Source organism: Lindgomyces ingoldianus, assembly GCF_010093535.1.
Source record: "Lindgomyces ingoldianus strain ATCC 200398 unplaced genomic scaffold BDR25scaffold_58, whole genome shotgun sequence".
Classification (NCBI taxonomy): Eukaryota; Fungi; Ascomycota; class Dothideomycetes; order Pleosporales; family Lindgomycetaceae; genus Lindgomyces; species Lindgomyces ingoldianus.
Genome location: NW_022985219.1, coordinates 83,716 through 103,115, shown reverse-complemented (window position 1 = coordinate 103,115; position 19,400 = coordinate 83,716). Strand labels below are relative to the sequence as shown.

The 19,400-nt window shown below is 48.6% G+C and overlaps 6 protein-coding genes across 6 annotated transcripts; 5 read left to right on the top strand and 1 right to left on the bottom strand.

The window, feature by feature from the left end:
* Positions 1 to 3,112: 3,112 nt before the first annotated feature.
* BDR25DRAFT_362709 (uncharacterized protein) lies at positions 3,113 to 5,150 on the top strand (the record flags this gene model as incomplete). The annotated part of the gene is made up of 13 exons (XM_033696623.1): positions 3,113 to 3,126; positions 3,161 to 3,181; positions 3,214 to 3,377; positions 3,418 to 3,490; positions 3,549 to 3,643; positions 3,678 to 3,787; positions 3,811 to 4,106; positions 4,143 to 4,208; positions 4,317 to 4,602; positions 4,658 to 4,784; positions 4,829 to 4,941; positions 5,012 to 5,069; positions 5,101 to 5,150. 13 exons carry the CDS (start codon positions 3,113 to 3,115, stop codon positions 5,148 to 5,150), a joined length of 1,473 nt encoding a protein of 490 aa, XP_033540387.1.
* A 3,437-nt stretch (positions 5,151 to 8,587) lies between these two features.
* BDR25DRAFT_319910 (uncharacterized protein) lies at positions 8,588 to 9,628 on the top strand (the record flags this gene model as incomplete). The annotated part of the gene is made up of 4 exons (XM_033691860.1): positions 8,588 to 8,802; positions 8,995 to 9,027; positions 9,067 to 9,296; positions 9,333 to 9,628. 4 exons carry the CDS (start codon positions 8,588 to 8,590, stop codon positions 9,626 to 9,628), a joined length of 774 nt encoding a protein of 257 aa, XP_033540386.1.
* Positions 9,629 to 10,403: 775 nt separating this feature from the next.
* On the top strand, positions 10,404 to 11,715 carry BDR25DRAFT_297893 (glycoside hydrolase; the record flags this gene model as incomplete). Its single annotated transcript, XM_033689030.1, has 4 exons — positions 10,404 to 10,547; positions 10,600 to 10,732; positions 10,784 to 10,897; positions 10,949 to 11,715. Exons 1-4 carry the CDS (start codon positions 10,422 to 10,424, stop codon positions 11,713 to 11,715), a joined length of 1,140 nt encoding a protein of 379 aa, XP_033540385.1. The 5' UTR covers positions 10,404 to 10,421.
* Positions 11,716 to 12,575: 860 nt separating this feature from the next.
* On the top strand, positions 12,576 to 14,864 carry BDR25DRAFT_383597 (SET domain-containing protein; the record flags this gene model as incomplete). The annotated part of the gene is made up of 4 exons (XM_033697834.1): positions 12,576 to 13,015; positions 13,116 to 13,838; positions 14,000 to 14,473; positions 14,510 to 14,864. 4 exons carry the CDS (start codon positions 12,576 to 12,578, stop codon positions 14,862 to 14,864), a joined length of 1,992 nt encoding a protein of 663 aa, XP_033540384.1.
* A 1,010-nt stretch (positions 14,865 to 15,874) lies between these two features.
* BDR25DRAFT_362705 (uncharacterized protein) lies at positions 15,875 to 17,064 on the bottom strand (the record flags this gene model as incomplete). Its single annotated transcript, XM_033696622.1, has 11 exons — positions 15,875 to 15,921; positions 15,975 to 16,035; positions 16,089 to 16,148; positions 16,205 to 16,210; positions 16,258 to 16,319; positions 16,393 to 16,451; positions 16,493 to 16,623; positions 16,683 to 16,706; positions 16,732 to 16,881; positions 16,925 to 16,981; positions 17,038 to 17,064. The coding sequence occupies 11 exons, from the start codon at positions 17,062 to 17,064 to the stop codon at positions 15,875 to 15,877; spliced, it is 684 nt and encodes a 227-aa protein (XP_033540383.1).
* Positions 17,065 to 17,150: 86 nt separating this feature from the next.
* On the top strand, positions 17,151 to 19,003 carry BDR25DRAFT_297890 (amino acid transporter; the record flags this gene model as incomplete). The annotated part of the gene is made up of 5 exons (XM_033689029.1): positions 17,151 to 17,306; positions 17,410 to 17,455; positions 17,505 to 17,530; positions 17,586 to 18,136; positions 18,190 to 19,003. The coding sequence occupies 5 exons, from the start codon at positions 17,151 to 17,153 to the stop codon at positions 19,001 to 19,003; spliced, it is 1,593 nt and encodes a 530-aa protein (XP_033540382.1).
* Positions 19,004 to 19,400: the final 397 nt, after the last annotated feature.

Sequence of the window (19,400 nt, the reverse complement as noted above, 5' to 3'; positions counted from 1 at the left end):
CCCACAGGATCGCGATGGTGGTTCTAGCGATTAGGCCGAATATTGAGACGGACAAAAGCACTTAGAGAAGATTTGTGAGGTGAGGGGCGCTTATAAGAATGAACCACGTTCTCTTGTAAAGAGACTGTCGATATTGCGGCTGCGCTTTCTTATGCCGAGGCGGGTCACTAGGTATGCCTAAATTCGTCAGAGAGAGGATATTCTCAAGAGATGGTCAGCTCCAGGAGGAAGGATGTTGCCCACGGCCACGACAACTTCGAGTCCTTCACCAAAATTATGCCACGCCCCAGACGATCCTAAAATACTCTTGGCCTCTGCCTTCCGTTTTTTACTTCTTCCAAATACCAAAGTCGCCAGTTTCGCCCGGCCCGGGAGATCAGCGATAGGGTTGGAGGGTCGAGTCCAAGACGCCGCAGTCTCACCTGGACTGACAAAAGGAATTGAATAGAGGGAGACGTACTTAAGACTGCACGCGAGGTTGCAATGGACACGACTATACTCACGTCTTTCTCAGCGATTCGATCTAACACCCCGATGCGCGCAAATTCTTCCTTGGGCACCAAACACACCTTATACACCAATAAAAATGGGCTCGGCATTCGATCGTCACCACGCACCGTCGAATAGCATATGACTAGGCTCCCCAAAGCCAATCGTGAGGTCAGGGTCAGGCTGGCCAGGGTCTTCACAGGTCCAATTGGCAGGACAAAATGGGAGGAATAAGCTGGTCCCGCAACCCCCAGACTGTCTAGGCTAATATTGGACAACGCAGTTCAAAACTGGCGAGGCTACTTAATGGTTCGGTAGGCAATTGGGATTCGGAGACGTCTGACTGCTCCTGTCCCCGAACATTGGGTGCAGGCTGGAGCTATAGTTAACCACATTCTTCGCCTGGTCAGTGGACAAGTAAGGTAGGGTATGGGCAGAGAAACGACGCAATCCTGAACCTCTTATCCAGAGAACTGTTTGAGCTGATAGAACAAAACAAGGGGAGGAAAAGAGTATGGAACGTAGTGTCAAAGGGCACCATCCAATGCGCGGTCTCACGCTATGCACTATTATGGGCAAATGGCCCCCGTAGCGTATGAAACTCGACAACCTTATATATACTGTATTATATCTACATGTTTTGGTGGAGTACTAAAGATGCCAAAGATCTGAAATCTGGCGAGAAATCAGTCGCGATACCTCGTTGGAAAGTTGAGCTACCTGCCACGCCAGAATGCCCCCAACTTTATCGATGCTGCACTAGCATCCGCAAACCTTTTTGGATCCGGATATTGGTGTAGCAGCTTTCTTTTTGCCTTTCTTAAATGGATTGAGATCGTTTTGTTTCCGTTGCTCAGGTCGCTCAGCAATGGATGCCTCTTCCTCTGTAGCCGGTCTAGCACTCAGCTTCTGCAGTCGATCCTCACTCGCTATCACTGACCTCTGCCTCCTCTCCCCTATCAAGCGCGCTTTCTTAGTCTGTTTTTGGGCTCCAAAATCGTGCGCAGCCTGAATTTTATTAGGTGCACAGAAAACTGCACGACCATCATGTCCTTGTGGTGCTTTGAGCATCAGAGGCTTACTACGCTGGCGGCGCATCTTTTCCTGGATCAGAGCCTCCTTGAGGCGCTCGTTCTCGTGCTGGAGGATAGAATGGCGCGCTGAAATTGAGAGTATCGTCTGGCTCAGTTTCTTCAATTGTGCGTCGTGAACATCGCTGACAATCTGGCGCAGAATGCGTTCAATCTTCTTCCAATCTGAATCGCTGAGCACAGATCTGCTCCTATCGTTTGAAGATGGCCTAGCCTTCTGCTCAACGCGAAATTGATTGAGCACCACGTCAGGATCAAATGGTGATAAACCAGTCACTTTAAAAGCTTGTAAGATAGTGTCTGGCCTGAACGACGCTCGCCAGGCTCTATCAAATATATAGAAGAAGTCTCTTTTCGTAATCCTTGATAGACCTGGGGATCTATTGACGTACTCGGCCAGCTCGGCTGAGTATGCAGATGATAGAGGCTTGAAGAGGCAAACATCGAGAGGCTGAAGCGTATGGATAGAATGAGTTGGATATACAGCAAGGAGGATCTTGTTATCGTCGCAGTACTTAATAAATTCCATAGTGATGTGTGATCCGTAGCCATCCAAGATTAATAGTCGATAGTCTCCTTGTGCTTTCGCCTTCGTCTCGTAGTCGAACACCCGCTCAAGCCATGCGAGCCCTAGCTGGTTGTTCGTCCAGCCTGTAGGTGAAGATCCAAAGAAGGTACCATGCTGCTGTGGATCAAAATCTTGCATCGAGGTGTCTCGTATACCACCAGAAGCAGATTGGTCGATTAGCGCAGGTGGAAGACAGCTTCCGTCGGCGCAAATGCAAGCTACCGTCGTGATCCACTCGCAGCTTCTATCCTGGGTAATCTGCTTGATAGCCCCCTCCTCATACTGGCGCCGGGAGAACACTCGCTCCATTCCGGAGAGTACACCGATTAGGAAGCCCTTCTCATCCATATTGTAGGTATGTCGTGGATCTATATTGTGCTTCTCGATTTTTTGTCGTAGAAGCTCAAAATATAGTGTATATTTGGAGCTTAAATCAGCTCTCTTCCGCGGGGTGTCTATGCCGGTAGTCCATCGAGATACCAGGTCAATGCAGTGTCGTTTCAGGAAGCGTTCAACCCACCCCTTGCCAGCTTGCCTACCACCTATTTCGGAAGCAAAGTTGCGTATCATATGCTTTGAAGGTGGTAGGTCTCTTGAGCACAGCTTATCGATATATTCTATAAGCACTTCCTCCTGCGTACGGTTGAGAAGTTGCTGACTTTTGTGATGCTCCTCACCAGATCCTCCCCCAACACGTTGGTGGCGCCTTGATAATGTGGTCTGATCCATGCCATATTGTTTTGCTATCTGAGAATAACCAGTGGATTCTCCTAATTTCTGCGACTGAAACGCATCAAGGGTGGCCTCAATACCACCCATATGGGATGAGATATGGTTGGCTGAAGTTTTGATAGCTTTTCGTTGAACTGTGAGACCGACAGTAAGCGAAGGGTAGGCAAAGCGATACAAGAGGCACAACTAGAGAGACAGGAGAGCTAATAGTGTTGGTGGTAATTAGGCGTGGATGGTAGAGACGAAGTCGAGAGGCTAGCCGGGTTTTTATTGTGGAAAGGGGGAGGTTCTCGGTGCGGTGGTCCGTGCGGTCTCCCCCTATCTATAACTGAGCACGTTCCACTCTCACTCACGCGGTGAAATAACGGAAAAGCTGGAATGGAGCGACAGACTTAGGAGTCAAAGTGAAATTTTCGCCCACCAAGCAGCACTTTCACCATCGGCATCTCTGCCACCGGCAAACCCTTTTGACACTGTGAATATCACGCAGCGGGTGAGTATAGAGACAACTAAGACTTATGTCTCAAAATATGCAAGAACTTCGAGTGGATATGCCGAAAGATAAGCCGTTAAGCGCGAATCGTAGTGGTTCTTCCCTGGCTCATACCGCGTGTGCTGTAGTTCCCACAGCATAATATCACAAAAAAGAGAACATGTCCAGGATCAAGTCCACTTACTAGACCTCTTTTTCATGCAAAGAAGAACGTCAACAGGACGCTAAATCCAATCCTCAATCGCCTACCTTTTTCATCTTCCCCGTCGGGTGGAAGGATACAATATGTCTGTCACCCCCCAAGGAACCCCCAAGGAACCCCCACTGTTTTCACTGAGACCCTCAACTCCTCCCTCCTCCACTTCGCGACTTCACCCAACCCCAGACAAATCTCAAACCTACCTCCCATCCCCAGTGCCGCCTCCTGTACTGGGTAGTACAATTGCGGAATAGCACTACTCTCCGACCTCACTGGAAAGCCGTTGCTCATGATCTCCGACCACACAATCCCCTTCCCCTACTCTTTGAGTGCCTATTCCACCCATGTATCAGCTGTATCAGAAAACCCTATTCGATCTGGCACTTCTGCCGAAGCACAAGTCGCAGTGGACCCTCAAGTCATTATTCCTTGGTATCATTTCTCTAGACCTCAACTAGCTCGACCACATGAAGTACGAGTATGCCGGCATGGCGAAGTTGATGCGCACCACAAAGACCCTGGCGACCTAAGTCAGTGAGATCGGCTGGAATCGCGAGAAGGGTGATAGAGTATGGGAAACTCCGATAGAAAATCGATGTTCTGCCTCATACCCGCCGCGGAGGTCTCAAACGACATGTCCCTACTTAGAAAGCTGCATGTTATTACCTAGCATGGCACATAACCGGGGATAAGTTAAGAGGGGAGCTGAAATTCTGTTGGTATTCACTTTAATTCCAACAAGAGATTTTATCTTTCAAACCACTCATCAATATTCTTTGAGGTAAGTGCGAGAATGCTGGAGCTGTGGGTGCTTTCCAAGATTAAGTTAGGACAAAAAGATACCAGAATAACTATCAGACAGTTTGATCAAGTCTTATCTACTCGACTAAGTTCGAGATGTTGTCTTAATTCCTTCAATATGAAAGTCATCATCGTTTACTGTCCGCAACTTACCGTTTCGGGTATCTATATCGACCGGCTAGTCGTAGGAGCAGAGAAGAGATCTAAGAGTGACTTCGCAGGCTTTGCAGTAAGTACACACCTTTTAGTTAATCAATATGTAAGGCTTAGCTGACTGTACTTAGAATGAGTTAGCGCAAGTTTTCAGTCTACAGCATCTCATGATATTTTGCTCACCACGGTCGATGAAATATACGAAACATCTTGAGCTATTCCACATCAATACTTGCGGTACGACTATCAGATATTCTAGTTGACAAGAAGCTGCAAATCGAGATGATATCGGTCGTTTCTAGGAAGCAATATTGAAAATTGCGACCAATGGCGTAGGTTTCTCACCACTTCCAAGTTGGGGCGGAGCTGCCATCCAAGGAGGATCCAGAAACCAATCTCTAAAGACGCAGGGCTAGTGTGCTTTGAGGAAAGGCAGAGTCCCATAGACTTAGGCTTGCTGTATTTAAATGATGAACTTATCACAGTCTAAACCGTACCAGACTCTATTTTCCATAACTGTACTATCAACCCCATGGTTATATTGTTACCCTGTTAGCTCCCTGCTCAGATTCAGGTCCATCCGTGGATATTTATGCTGATAATGATGAGTGTATCGTAGCGTAACAGGACGATAAATAGATATTCTTTTACCCTTCCAACCTCTTGCTAGAATATAGCAGGAAGCCAAATAAATTCCATTTTCTGTCCTAGATCTGATCTAAACCGAAAATGGCAAGTGCACGTTGCACGGACCGACACGTCCAACCTCGTTCCATCGAGCTATGCATCTTCCATCACATTTTATCGCTATCATGTCAAACTTCACATTTTGGAAAGGATTTGCTGACGCTGCAGTTGGCGCCATCCTCCTTTTCAAACCGGAAGTTATATATCACAGTGTTATCGCAAAGGTTCTGCATCGCCTCTCCGGATTGCGACTGCCGAATCCATATCCGACAGCTGAGGATGCAATCTCTGCGCAGCATGCTGTTGCGATCATGGTAGGTGGAATTCTTTCAGGGGGGTTCCAAGATCCCGCGTTATTGTAATGGCTACCAACAAAAGCAAGCTAATGCCGAAGTGGAGCAGGTTATCGCCGTGGGGTTATCACATATGCGGGCCTCGTATGAGAGAGCCGCACTGCCCCCTTTTGGTATGTCTCCACTACAACCGATCCCGAATTCAGACAGCAACTTCATTTGTTCACATGACGCAGTGCTTCTGAATGCGCTGTGGTCGCTCTTCGCGCTCTCTACAGTTGTCTTGAAGCCGCACCGAGCGACAAGCGCGCTGCTTATGACCGGCATTAATCATGCCGTATTTGCAGCCGTCATGATTGTCAAGACTAAGGTTGGGTTTCGGGACATGGTTGGGCTGGGAAGTGAGAAGAAGGCAAAGGGCACGTAAGTATGGAGGACAATGTCGAAGATCCTGGCTTGGTACTTTTACACCTTTCTCTCTCGCATCTAGTACTCCTAAAATTAGAAGAACAGCATTGTACAGCTTTCTTCACATGACCCTTTGATCGGGTACCTAATTAAGAAAGACACACATGTCGCCTTCTTTCTTTCCTTTCTTAATCCAGTGCATATAATTTGTTTCCTCTATAGTCCCCAGTTTTCAATATCTCCAAACTGTTGAGCCTCCAGCTGCGCATTGAATGCCACAGCCTCTTACTCAGTAACAAGAGCTTGCTGTTGACACTGAAACTCTCCAGTAGTAGCTGGCTCTGGTTACTTCCTTCTCATTTCAAACACCACTTAGATCATCTAAGAGCAGGTCGTCAAAGCTATATTCGTCGTTGTCACTCTACTCTTCATCTTGTTTGTCAACGAGATTCGCGCGCCTGGAGCTCGAGGATACGGGCCCCTCCGCGGAGCGCATCGGCGGCATGTCGATTCGAGTCTGAAATTGTTTCACGGTTGTAGAACTTATCTGCAGGCGGGTGAGGGCGGGAATTTTCGAGCGGAACGGATTTATTTGCTTGCGATTGCGAAGGGAGTCACACTGGTCTATATCACTCATTGTGCGGGTAGGGGATGAAACCAGTGTGTCCAACCGTTAGTTACGGAGCCTTTTGGAGGCTGTATAGTACAGTTACGGAAGAGGAGGCTGTTACTAACTAACTGTACGGAGGAGATGACGTCAGTGTACAGTTAGGATACAGTAACTGAAGTATATTAAAGTATTATGAAGTAATTGCGCTAAAGCTAAAGACTATACCTAATTAGGAAGTTGTGATACCCCTTATAAGATCTACTGTTGTTGATCTCACTGTTTTAATGTACTCTGTAAGCTCAGTCAGCTCACTAGTAACAGCGTTGTTACGTAACTAATTCTTCTGCAGTTAAAGAGCCTCTATTGTCGACCGCGTCGTTGATTAGGATAGGAATTGGGACATCATAATAGGCAAAAGAATAACGTAGATGGCATAGTTGCTGAATTTGTTAGAAGATTGCTAACAAAACAGGCAATAACGGCATTCTCCGCATTAATCTCCGAACACGAGCCCCCTGGCCCTCAGCAACCTGCCTTCAACCGCCCAAAACCACCAAAAATCCTATATAACTACCGTAAACGGTTAGTACAGCAGCCTCATGTATAGTACAGTATACTGAGTAGATGCCCTGTACGTACGTACGTGACCAAAATCAGTGTACTGCAGTACTGTACTATTAGGTGTACTAACGGTTGGACACACTGGATGAAACCGGGTTTGTTCTGATGCTAGAATCCCTGATCACGTGAGTATCAAAGGAAATGAAGTGAATAAGGCTATATTGTGTTTCCTCATGTTTCCTCATTGCTTCCTACCTACAGGACCGCACCCGGAGGCCTGCCTGGACTATTCTTGAGTAGGGTGCCTACTTGAGCAGTTTTTAACTGCAAGTCACGGCACTTCTACCTCCTGTAAAGTATACCCGTTAGGTCTATCGGGTAGTAAGAAGTAGTGTAGAAACCTGTGAGTACTAAAAATCTAGAAATCTCCCCAGAAGAGTCACATCCACCAAGCCCTGGCTTTATCGGCCAGACAGGAGAATATTGCGCTCTATAAACTACCTAACGTAGGTTCCTTGTGGGATGAAGTATGTATTAGTTGCACTTTGACTTGCTGAAAGTGATCGTAGATGCGAGATAAAAGAGTGGTTTTATGGAGCGTACCCCACCTGATGTTAACCACGACAGTGGGGGTGGCCCGATCTAAGTATGAGTTCCCCAAATTCCCAAACTAGGGCTGCAAAGGACATCCAAAGGCAACAAGCACAAGATTACCGTCATTTTACTGCATCATCTTATCACAACCATCGTGGGCAAGTGTCAGAGAAGCATTTCGTGAAGTAGAACGAGGAACGACGGTAGAAAGATTGCGTTAATTATAGTTGTATCGTCGCACAGGAAGCGCTTACAGGTATCCTTAGTGCGAACTTAAATTCTGACAACTCCTTTGAAGAACCGTACATGCTCCTCCCATCCTTGCATCTCTACGAAGGTAATGGTATGTAGAAGCATTCACGCCGTAGAAAGGAATTCCATGTCGTGTGAGACGTTCCTCTCATTCTTGTTCTGGCGACCACATAGTTGGACAGATTCACCGGGCTACCCTCCTTACGAGTTATGACGACTTCATCCTTCTTGCATCCTGAAGCTACTTTCTCACGGTCAACGAGGCCTTTTCGTGGGCTTTGGGGTCCTGGTTTCGCGTCAGACTGTGTCTTTGGCCGTTGCGTGTCTCGAACTCTATGCTCTGCATCCCGCATTCATGCCGTCTTTTAGAGATGGCGCTGGGTTTTTGCAGCTTGCTTAGGGTGAATCTTTGTGTGGTCACGATGCTGACGCCTGCCTTGCTTGTCACTGCCGCTTAATCAACATGTTGGCTCCTGAAAGAGGTTTGGATCCCATGGACATGAAAGATGAACTTCCGCGAGTCCCGCGGGTATAAAATGCGCCAGAAAAAAAAGGAGAGCGACACTTCACAAGCATCACAAGCCGCCCCAAGTGCAGCAAAAGTGATATTTTTTAAACTAACTACTGCCTCCACAATTGGCATGTCCGTCATCCATATGTACCTCAAACCACGAGTCTCGGTTTTGAAGCCTTTGGAGATGACAGCGGTTCTGAGCTTCAACGATCCCGGAGGAAAGGTGGTCAAACCAGTTGCTCTTCGACCTCAAGCATGCCTGGATAACCACTCCGTAGTGAGCGGCCTGGCTACCCTCCCCAAGCCACTAAACAGGCATTGGGCGACATTGGTTCGAGATCGTGTTCAGGAAGAGAAGTGAGCGCGGTGGCGGGAGTATTTATGGAGGGTGATGTGGCCTGTGCGTGTCGGCACGTGATCGGGTCGAGGTTGTAACTATCCCAGGTTGGAGGTTCTGGGTGTGCTGGGTTATGGTATGCCTTATGTATTGTATGCAGCAACAATCTGGCTATGCTCGGCGTCATTTTACCAACTACACCTCTCGTGAAGCTCCTACTACCTGCCGGTGTCGATCACATCTAGGTTTGTAGAGATATGGAAAGGGCAGCTACTCCTTCCTAGATGCCAGGCACCAACGTTACAGCAGGCAATGACCTTCTCGGGCTCTGCACTTGCCGGTAACAGCAGGATTCCACAGTCCATGCGAGACACACAGGTTGCCATGTCTGAGCAGCCTTGGCTTGATGACCTCGTCCTGTTATTGCTTCTGGCACGCCTCCCAACAGCCACCGCTGAGGGGCCGGGCTCAACTGCAGCCTCCGAAGCATCGGAAGGAGAAGGCAGAGGTGGCGGTGTGCCTTTCCATTTGTGATCCTGCCCCGTTGTAGCGATTCACAAGGGAGCAACTGTTAAGTCAGACTACATGACCAGCAGCACACGTCGAGTCGAGAGGTGCAGATCTGGGGCTGGCGGAGGAGAAAGAGGAGTGAAGGAGGTGAGGATTCGAGACGTGGCGGGGAAGGATGCTGTAGCTGGCAATGTTAGCTGTTCTTTAGCACTCGAAAAAGCTGGTTCAGGAAGAGGCTCTCAAGTTGCTAATCTGGCCGCTGGGCGACCGCGACCAAGGCCAAATACAGGGCTAAGCATAGTCCTGCTATGGAAGCTGGCAAAGAGATGGCGATGAGAGCACATTCTCGTCAGGTTGAAGTTTCGGATGAGATGAGCTGGAGAGAGAATGGCAGCGATGTTGGCGAGCTTCCGATCCGCCAAGCCACTTTCCGAGACGTGCATAGCGCGATAACCCAACACTACTCCTTCCTACGCCATCGCATGGCAAATAAGAGCATCCTCCTCGGGTCTGTAGCTCTGAGTTCCCCAATCAACCGAAATCCAGGTCAAAGGCGGCTGCGCTGTTGTCTATCTGATCGTTGGCGCGTCCCAGTGGATCCCTGACCCCCTGTTGTTCGACGGAAGATTTCATCGGCCTCATCTATTCCACGGCACGTTTCCCCTAGCATCAACGGCATCGCGAGACCCCCCTCGATATTATCCGGAGCATGTCTTCCCCGGGTTTCCACCCTTCTAGCCTTTCGCCATGTCTTGCCGCTCCAGAAATGCGAACTATCTCCGTCAAGACCATGTCAAATACATGCTTAAGCCCGTTTTCTCTCAGTGGTTATATGCCAGATCATCGACCAGGGCCACTGGCGCCTTCAATAGTGGCTCCACTAATAGGTTGATATTTCGACCAATTTATAAATGTTTCCTTCCCTACCTCGAATGCTACTCGTCGCTCTCTTGACCTTGAAAATTCCAACGCCAACATAGTAATGATGGTCACCGCGTTGATTATTCTTCTTGCGGCTGCTGGGGTCTGCGCTTCACCATTGGAGTAAGTTTGACCATGCTCTCCATTTTCTCTGCTTGCTAAGGGGTGTCGTAGTCGTCGTGCCGAAGATGGATTGAACACCCGGGCTATGGCCGCCGGAAAGGCATATTTTGGAAGTGCAACGGATAATCCCGAGCTGGCTGATACCGTCTATGTCAATGGCTTGAGTAACACTGCAGATTTCGGTCAAATCACTCCCGGCAACGCTATGAAGGTGGGCTTTGGGAATCCTCAGAGGAGTAGAGCGCGAACTGATGACCTCGCAGTGGGACACTATCGAGCCGTCTCGTGGCACATTCTCGTACACCAACGGAGATGCCATTGTCAGCTTGGCCCAAAAGAATGGCCAGAAGCTCAGGTGTCATACGCTGGTATGGTACAGCCAATTGCCAAATTGGGGTATGCTCCATGTATTCTGTAACCTTAATCAAGGGGTTGACAAGAGAACAGTCAAAAGCGGAGGGTTTGATAACGCAACCTTAATCTCCATCATGAAGAACCATATCACCAACGAAGTCACTCACTACAAGGGCAAATGCCTCCACTGGGATGTTGCAAATGAAGGTCAGTTCCTTGCCTTTTGTGCGTTGTGAATTCATTAATTGAATGTAACAGCCCTGAATGAGGATGGAACATACCGCTCTAATGTCTTCTACGACACAATTGGACCCGCTTACCTTCCTATTGCATTCGCCACAGCAGCTGCCGCAGACCCTGAAGCGAGGCTCTACTACAACGATTACAACATCGAGTCTGCAGGCTCGAAATCTACCGGTGCACAAAATATCGTCAAGCTTATCAAACAATACGGCGCTAAAATTGACGGTGTCGGGTTCCAGTCGCACTTTATTGTAGGATCCACCCCATCGGAATCCGCTCAAACTTCCAATATGAATGCCTTCGTGAGTCTCGGGGTTGAGGTGGCTATTACAGAACTCGACATTCGCACTACGACCCCATCCACCGCCTCTGCAATTGCGCAGCAAGCAAAGGACTACGCTGCCACTATTGGTGCTTGCAAAGCTGTTTCTAAGTGCGTCGGCGTCACGATTTGGGATTACACCGACAAGTATTCGTGGATTCCAAGCGTCTTCTCTGGACAGGGCGCTGCGCTCCCTTGGGACGAGAACATACAGAAGAAACTCGACATCTACAATGCCATCCTCAATGCTTGGGGCTCCGCTCCCTCTGGAGCTACGACTACGGCCAATGTCGCCACTTCAGCCGCTGCTACTACTTCTGCCAAACCTACTACAACCTCTACGTCCGGTACCGTCGCCAAATGGGGTCAATGTGGAGGAATTGGATGGTTGGGAGGGACGGTTTGCGAGAGCGGAAGCACTTGCACCAAATCCAACGATTACTATTCGCAGTGCATCTAAATCCTTTCCACGTTTACAAACGCAATTTCAGAATATCTTTACGTACACTTACTATTTCTTCCTGTTAGTTGTAATAGAATCTCCATGTCCACAAGACTCTTCAAGCCCTTTGTTGCACAATCCCGGTTTCTTCGGCCCGTTCAACCTCGACTAGTAAACCACCAATTTCCTTCGGAAGAAGCACTTCCACGAGTTTTCTAGAAGCTGCTGATCTGATCTTTTGCAGGGGTCCAATCATGACTTGCATTAATCAAGTACCGACGCGGAATTAATTGCATGTTCCTGATTCGATTTAGCCTCATCTTCGGATACCAAGGACACCTTGACTTTTCGACCTCATAAGATGAGAACCAAATCCAAGTGTGAGGTGAGAGCACACATTCGACTGTCGACGTTCCACTTTCTCTGCAACCGAAAGTGTGAATTGCGTGAACATCTCCCATAAAAACAATTTCCGAGATCGCGTTCGCGGGTGTGCAACTGTACTGTGCTCCCAACATTGTGCATCGCCTTTTGGAACATCTTCACATCCTGAAACATCTTTCTTAAACACTTAACGCACTCCGAGCCTGCCGCGTTGCCATGATTCTCCCTAAGAATTTCCGCAACACCTACGAAGAAATCCCCGAGCAACTCAAGGAGCTTGCCAACAATGACTTCGGCGAGAAGGGATCTCGGCCGCGCTCAAAGCCCTCACGAGTATCTCTCCTCAAAAACCACCGAGGCCATCTCAAACTTCTAACCGACGGACCTCTTCCGACTAAGAGTTTGACTCTGCCGCTGCCATATTTGCCTTCACGTATTTCGATTCGTGATGTATCTTCCCGTAAGGTAAGTACCACAGGTTCTAAACACCACAAATGCTGTATGATCTGATACTTATTCAGGTGCACCTCGGAGACTTGCGCATTGATTCAAGAGACCCCAGCACATTAATTTTGGTTAAATCTATAACACCGCCCTACATCTACTCCTCCACTATCATCATCGTGGAAGATGAGGCTGGTGATGTGGCGAGACTCACGGTTTGTAATTTGGAACACACGATGATTGACCCCCTTATTTCCGAAGGCGACATCCTTGCTATCAAGCAACCATGCTGGAGTCGACTCCTTGACGGAGGCTATCACATCCGCGTTGATCACCCTTCTGACCTTGTTCAACTTCAGCCAAACGATGACCTAGTGAATGAGGGCTGGAGGATATCGGAAGATATGGAGTTAGGTAAGGATGCTACTGAGTGGAAGAAAGAGGGTGACATGATGTTCTTGAAAAAGCGATTTCGGAAAGCTCTTAAATGGTGAAATGGCCCTTTCTTCTCCCTAAACCGTTCCGTTTCCATCACGATGAAGCCTTCAGTATATATGTGTTTGATTTCATGGCACTAACGTACAACTCAGCTACGACCACGGCCTCCGATACCTCTCCACGCACCCCAGCTCCGCCTCGTCAATCGATCTCTACCGCAAAAAATGCGGTGTGAACATTGTCCTCCTGCGTCTCGACGCCGCCGCCGAAGACCTCTCTCTTGCCATCTCCCTCTACGCTCTCTCCAACCCATCCCTAACCACATCTCCCCTCGTCAACCCTTCCATCATCGAATCCTGGTTACACAGCCATTCCACCTCCGACCCATTAAACATCTCCGCCCTGGTCTCCCACCCTCTCCGCTCTCTTGCCGCCCGTATCAAATTCGATCTCGGGATCTTCCAAACAACAGCAACCTATAACCTCCCTCTCATTTCCTCTTATGTCGGTCCCCTAACACTGCACGTGGACGCAGCGACATATATCTCAGACACCGAGGTCCGGAAAACCGCATTACATGGCCGGGGGCTGTTCGCTAAACGCGCCTTCCAAACGGGAGAGTTAATCTGTGTGGAGAAAGGCTTTGTGCTTCCTGGATATTTTATTAATGATAGGAGCAGCGATTGTCTGTTGTATAATCTAGGAAATGGAACGGCGGCTCCAAGGCCGGGCGCGTTGCTGTTTAAGGAGCTGGTGCAGAAGTTGAAATGGAATCGGAGTTTGAGGAGGGAGTTTTTTGAGCTGGATGATGGGGGTTACGGGGATGAGCAGGGAGTGGGAAACGGGGAGGGAGATGAAGATTGGATGGTTGATGTGTAAGTATTTCTTTCTTTTCGTTTATTAACACCTCCCTTTCTGCCTCTCTTCCATTTCTAGTTGTTCTCAATGCCGCATTTCTTCCCTAATCATTGTATCTTCCTCGGTCTTATTAGTATCGCCTTGAAAAACGAGAGCCCATGAAGTCTAACACCCCCAGCTTCCGTATCGAACGCATCCGCACCCTAAACTGCTTCTCCGTACCCACCCGCTCTCTGGATCTGCTCTCCCCTACGTACAATCCCCACTCCAACCCTGAAATGCGAAACGGCTTCTGGATCCACGCCTCCTACATCAACCACTCCTGCCTCCCCAACAGCGTCCGCACCTTCATTGGCGATGTGCACATCCTACGCGCCACAAAACCCATTGCTCCGGGGGAGGAGATCACACATCAGTATATCAGCCCAGACATCGATATCATGGAACGCCAGGAGAAATTCAAAGTGACGTGGGGGTTTGAGTGCGATTGTAGGCTTTGCGAGATAGATGGTGGGATTGGAGAAGAGGTGAGAAGGCAGAGGGTGTTGTTGTTTGAGGAACTGAAAGCTGCTGTCATGAAGTTGGGGGGCCAGGGACCGCTAACGATCACAGCAGTTAAGAAGATTGCAAGGATGACGGGGAGGTTGGAGGCGTTGTATCTTCCTGAGAAGGATAGTACTGACAGTAGCGATGGGGAGAAGGATTTATATGCTACCCTGCCTCGACTCGCGCTTGTGCATCCCACGTTGTTTCTCACGGAGGCATGGCGCGGGGTTAAGAATGTCGACAAAATGATCGAGTCTTCGAGGAAACTGCTCAGGAATTTCGGGCTCTTGACGGTGGTTGAGGGAGACAGGTTCGAGGTTTCGTCGAATGCTGGGTTGGTTAATGTGGAGGCTGTAAGAGCGCTCAAGTATTTGGCGGAGGGTTATACGGCAAAGGGGCAGCCAACACTAGCTGAGAAGTGTCGCGAGATTGCAAGGCTGTGGTTTTTGGTTATTACAGGTGCGGAAGTGGGGATGGAGGAGTTTATGAAACAGTAAAATAGCTGTATCTTCTCTCCCCTCATGACTTCACTGGCATGTTTAGTATCCTCTCGTGGGATGCAGCAATCATAACGAAAATTCTTTCTTCTCCAAGATTATTATAGTCGTGTCAAGTCCCCTGGCTCCCAATAATATGGTCAGGAGTAGTAGCAGCTCCGATTTGCTGTAACTGATGCTGTTGGGGTTGTGGCTGCCGCTGCCACCACTGCTGAGCAGTGTTCGGTGAGCTTGAGCTTAAGCTTGAGCTTGATGAGGTAACGGCTACACTATTTAGACAGAGTTATAGTGTACGTACTCTTGTAAGCATAGTTGCAGTAAATGCCATCCTCTTATGCTTGACCTTCATAAGTCATATTATTCCTCGCCTTTAATCTATCTGGTTCTTCTTATTCTATTATCCTATTTGGTTTATCACTTTGAAGTTTATTTCTTCCTTGTCTACTCTAGCCAGCCTTCGTAGGTCTAACACTCTAGGCTTCCAGACTTCTTTAGCGTCCTCTCTTGGATTGTAATATAAAATGTACTACGCATCTTACTACAGCTTAAGGTCGACTAATTGGGCTTCTTGGTAACCCAGCCACGACACTGAAGCCAAGATCAAATAACCCTACTTCTAGTTCTTCGGCGAGAGCTGTGGAATGAGATGCAGAGAAAACACTGTGAAGCAGTACTGTGACTACCTCAGCTCCACAGAAAGTGGCGACGCTGGGAAGAACCTTGACTTCGGCACTGCTTCGCCTGCATAGGGTGCGTGGTTTTCCGTGCCCGAACGTCCTTGATAGGTAAAAATGAAGCAATATAACACTAAATCTCCCAAGTACAATTCCATTTTTTCAGTGTTCTTTCTTGTTCTTTCTGTTCTTCCCCTTCCCCCTCTCCCGGGCATAATTCTCCCATGGTCTTGCTTCATTGCTCGCTTATTTTATTCAGGCCCTAGTTAAGAAACTCCTCCTGCATCTTCACTAACAAGCAATCGTACCTCTACTTATCTGCAAGGGGAATGAATGCTATTTGCTGTGAGGGAGGGCCAGGTTAAATTTTTCATTTGGGGTGTCTACGATGGGGAGACGCCCGTTCGTACCCCAATTTCAGCTCTGCTTAGCATACATGAAATTGGAGAGCTGTTGATGTGATTCTTGATAACGTCGTTGAAGGAAAGGATGTTAGGCTGGTGGCCGTTTCAAGAGATATGTACTCTAAGAATGGCTAATGTGCCCGCACCAGTAAGGAAATCTGTGGGCATATTAGGAGAGCCAGACCCATGAGGAATTGAGTTACTTGCTAAAGGGGTGTACACAGGGGTATTTATACAAGGAAAAGGGGTAAGTCTTGGCAACATGTGACTATCGTGTGAGTCGTGCGTGACTACTACAAGCAAACTTAAACGTACCTTTGTCAGATTTATGCAGCGAAACCGAGTGCACTGGGGTACTTCAGTTGCAAGTTTTGCGACTATCGAGACGACCGAGGGTTGGAACTTTTGAGTCAGGTTTGAATCACCAATGCTCGCATGCAATAACTGAACAAGTTTGGGAAAATTGAGAAGTTGGGTAAGTTGGCGAATGTTGATAGCCACGTGAAAAGCTCGTGATTAGAACCTTCTAAGGTAGACCGCCAACTTTTACAGAATGAGAAGATCGCTCTTGATGCCAATTTTGAAGGGAAAATAAACTTGAGAAAGGCGCGTATATCCATTATTCATTCCCAGATCCAGAACTGACGAATATCTTACGTGTGGGTCTGTCGGACCAAGCAGCTATCCACACCGGCGGTTCCGCTTGCTCCTCTTGCACCTAAACCCAAAACTAACCTCACATCGTCCTTGCAGTATTTCATTACCTCACACACCCATTCATCGTCAAACCTTCGCCAAAGCATGTGCATCTCGTGGCCGTATCGGCCGTTCGACTCGGTGTATGCTCCGAGCAGATAAGAAGCCGAGTGGTGCGGCAGCTAGAGTGGCTGACGCCCAAGTCGCGATCCCGCATGCATTTCCCCACAACGGCATGGCGCGCTGCAACATGAACCCATCGAGGCTGTCATTCTTATCATGGGACGACGTCTTCGCGTGGAACCAAGAAGATACGGACGGCCAGCGTACAGGCGTATATCAGCTGGAAATCCATCCAGATCCCTAGGATTCAAATTTCTAACTACTTCCCATCGGCACTTCTTGTGCTTTGCTTGTTATATCCATCGCACGACTTATATTGTGGATTAAAGTGCTTATCGCGTCACTAACAGGGTTCGCATTACTCGGCAGAAGCTTACGGAGACGTAGACATGTCGATTCGACGGAGGGGCAGCGTGCAACACCACGAAAGCGATTTGGAAGTTCTTCATCATGACGAAGACAAGTTGGCCGAGCTGGGATACAAACAGGAGTTGAATCGGAGCTGGAGTGTGCTGCATAATTTTGGCGTATCTTTCTCTATTATTGTGAGTTCGTCATCTTTCTTGTTAGCGAGCACCTGCACTGTGTAGGAGAAAGATCGGGATGGGTGTGCTGCTGAAAATCGTCGGTTGCTGACGGTGCTAATAGAGTGTCGTTACTGGTATCACGACATTGTTCCAATACGGTTTAACTGGTAAGTGTTCCTGAATGCCCGGTCAACAGATGTGTGCTGATCTTCATAGTTGGTGGCCCCGGGGTGATGAGTGTCGTAAGTTGAGATATCTTGTTCTGTAAAAGTACCCTTCTCATCGTTTCCTCCCTAGGGATGGATCGTCGTGACTTTCATGACCATTTTTGTTGGCCTCTCGATGGCCGAAATTGTCTCCGCTATTCCAACCTCAGGAGGCCCTTACTTCTGGGCCGCTACGCTCGCACCCAAGTCGCAGGCACCTTTCTGGTCCTGGATGACTGGCTGGTTCAACCTGCTCGGCCAGGTGGCTGTGACGACTGGTATCACCTTTGGCTGTGCTAACTTGATCTCCACTTTGGGTACGGTAAACGGGAGCTATACCCCTTCAGCTGCCCGCACCATTGGAATCTACGCCGCTCTCCTGGTATCCCACGGCGTGGTGAACACTTTTGGCGTCAACATCCTCAGGTATCTCAACAACACGTCGATCGTTCTCCACAGCTTAGGTGTGTCTGCTATAGCCATAGCCGTTCTAGCAAAGGCCCCTAAACACCAATCCGCTCGATTTGTATTCGCGAAGTTTAATGATGCGACCGGCGAGGAAGGCTCGACTTGGGGCGTTCGAGCATCTCCAGCCTACGTCGCGGTATGCGGGATCCTCATGTCACAGTACACTATTACTGGGTAGGCTGAGTCCTCGTGTTTCCCGATTTGCTCACCTTGTTGACCTTATGTAGTTTCGATGCATCCGCCCATCTGTCTGAGGAAACCAAGAAGGCTGAATGGTCCGCTCCGATTGGTGTTCTGACGTCCATCATCGTTTCCGGCATCTTTGGGTTTTTCTATCTGTTGTCCCTCCTGTTCTCCATCCAAGATTTCGAACGTACTGTCGGCTCCGACTTTGGACAGCCCGTCCTGCAGATCTTCGTTGACGTGTTTGGTACTAACGGGGCCATTGTCCTCATGACTCTTATCATCATCTGTGTATGGCACTGTGGCTTGTTCTCGTTGACTTCCAATTCGCGCATGATGTTCGGCTTCTCGAGAGATGGCGGCCTGCCAGCGATCTTCCACAAGGTGGATGTGCGTTTCAAATGCCCGATCAACACGGTCTGGCTGGCGGCATTCTTAGCCTTCTTGCTCGCCCTCCCGAGTCTGGGTTCTTCCGTTGCCTTTGCGGCTGCGACTAGTATTGCGACGATTGGGTTGTATATTTCGTATGGCCTTCCTATCTTGATTGGCCTGATGCATCCGCGTCTCTTTGAGAAGGGTCCTTTTAACCTTGGAATGGCATCCCGCCCGGTCGCTGCGATTGCCTGTCTCTGGATTGCCTTCATTAGTATCGTATTCTGTCTTCCAACTGCGAATCCAGTGACAAGCCAGACCTTGAACTATACTGTTGTAGCTGTTGGCATCATTCTATCCTTTGCGCTGGGATCATGGTTTGTTTGGGCGAGGAAGTGGTTCACAGGGCCGATTCGGCAGGTCGAAGGACAGGCTGTTGTTATTAGTCAAGAGGACCCTATTTTGATTGCTGAAGCAAAGTTGTAGAATACTGATCAGCATAATTTAATGGCTACGCTTCACGCTAAGACCGCTCTAGTAAAATAGCCTTCGCAAGAGGAGCCTTCTTTTCTTTGCTACTGAGACCGCGTATTCTATGAGTCTCGTCCCATCCCGAGCTACTGAACACTTTCGATTCCAACAACCTCAATATCACCGCCATGTAACCTGCCTCCCACACCAACACTAGCTTACTTGTCGTTTTCGCAATGGGCATTCTTCCTCTTCCGCATTTTGACCCAGACGTGGTCTTCGACGAATGGCCCTAGTATTCCATTGCTTCAGCTTTCAGTGTCTTCATCAAGCTACTATAGTTTACTCAACATTAGAACTATTAGGAATCCTAGCATCGCCCTTGTATGCAACATCTAGCTAACAGATGCTA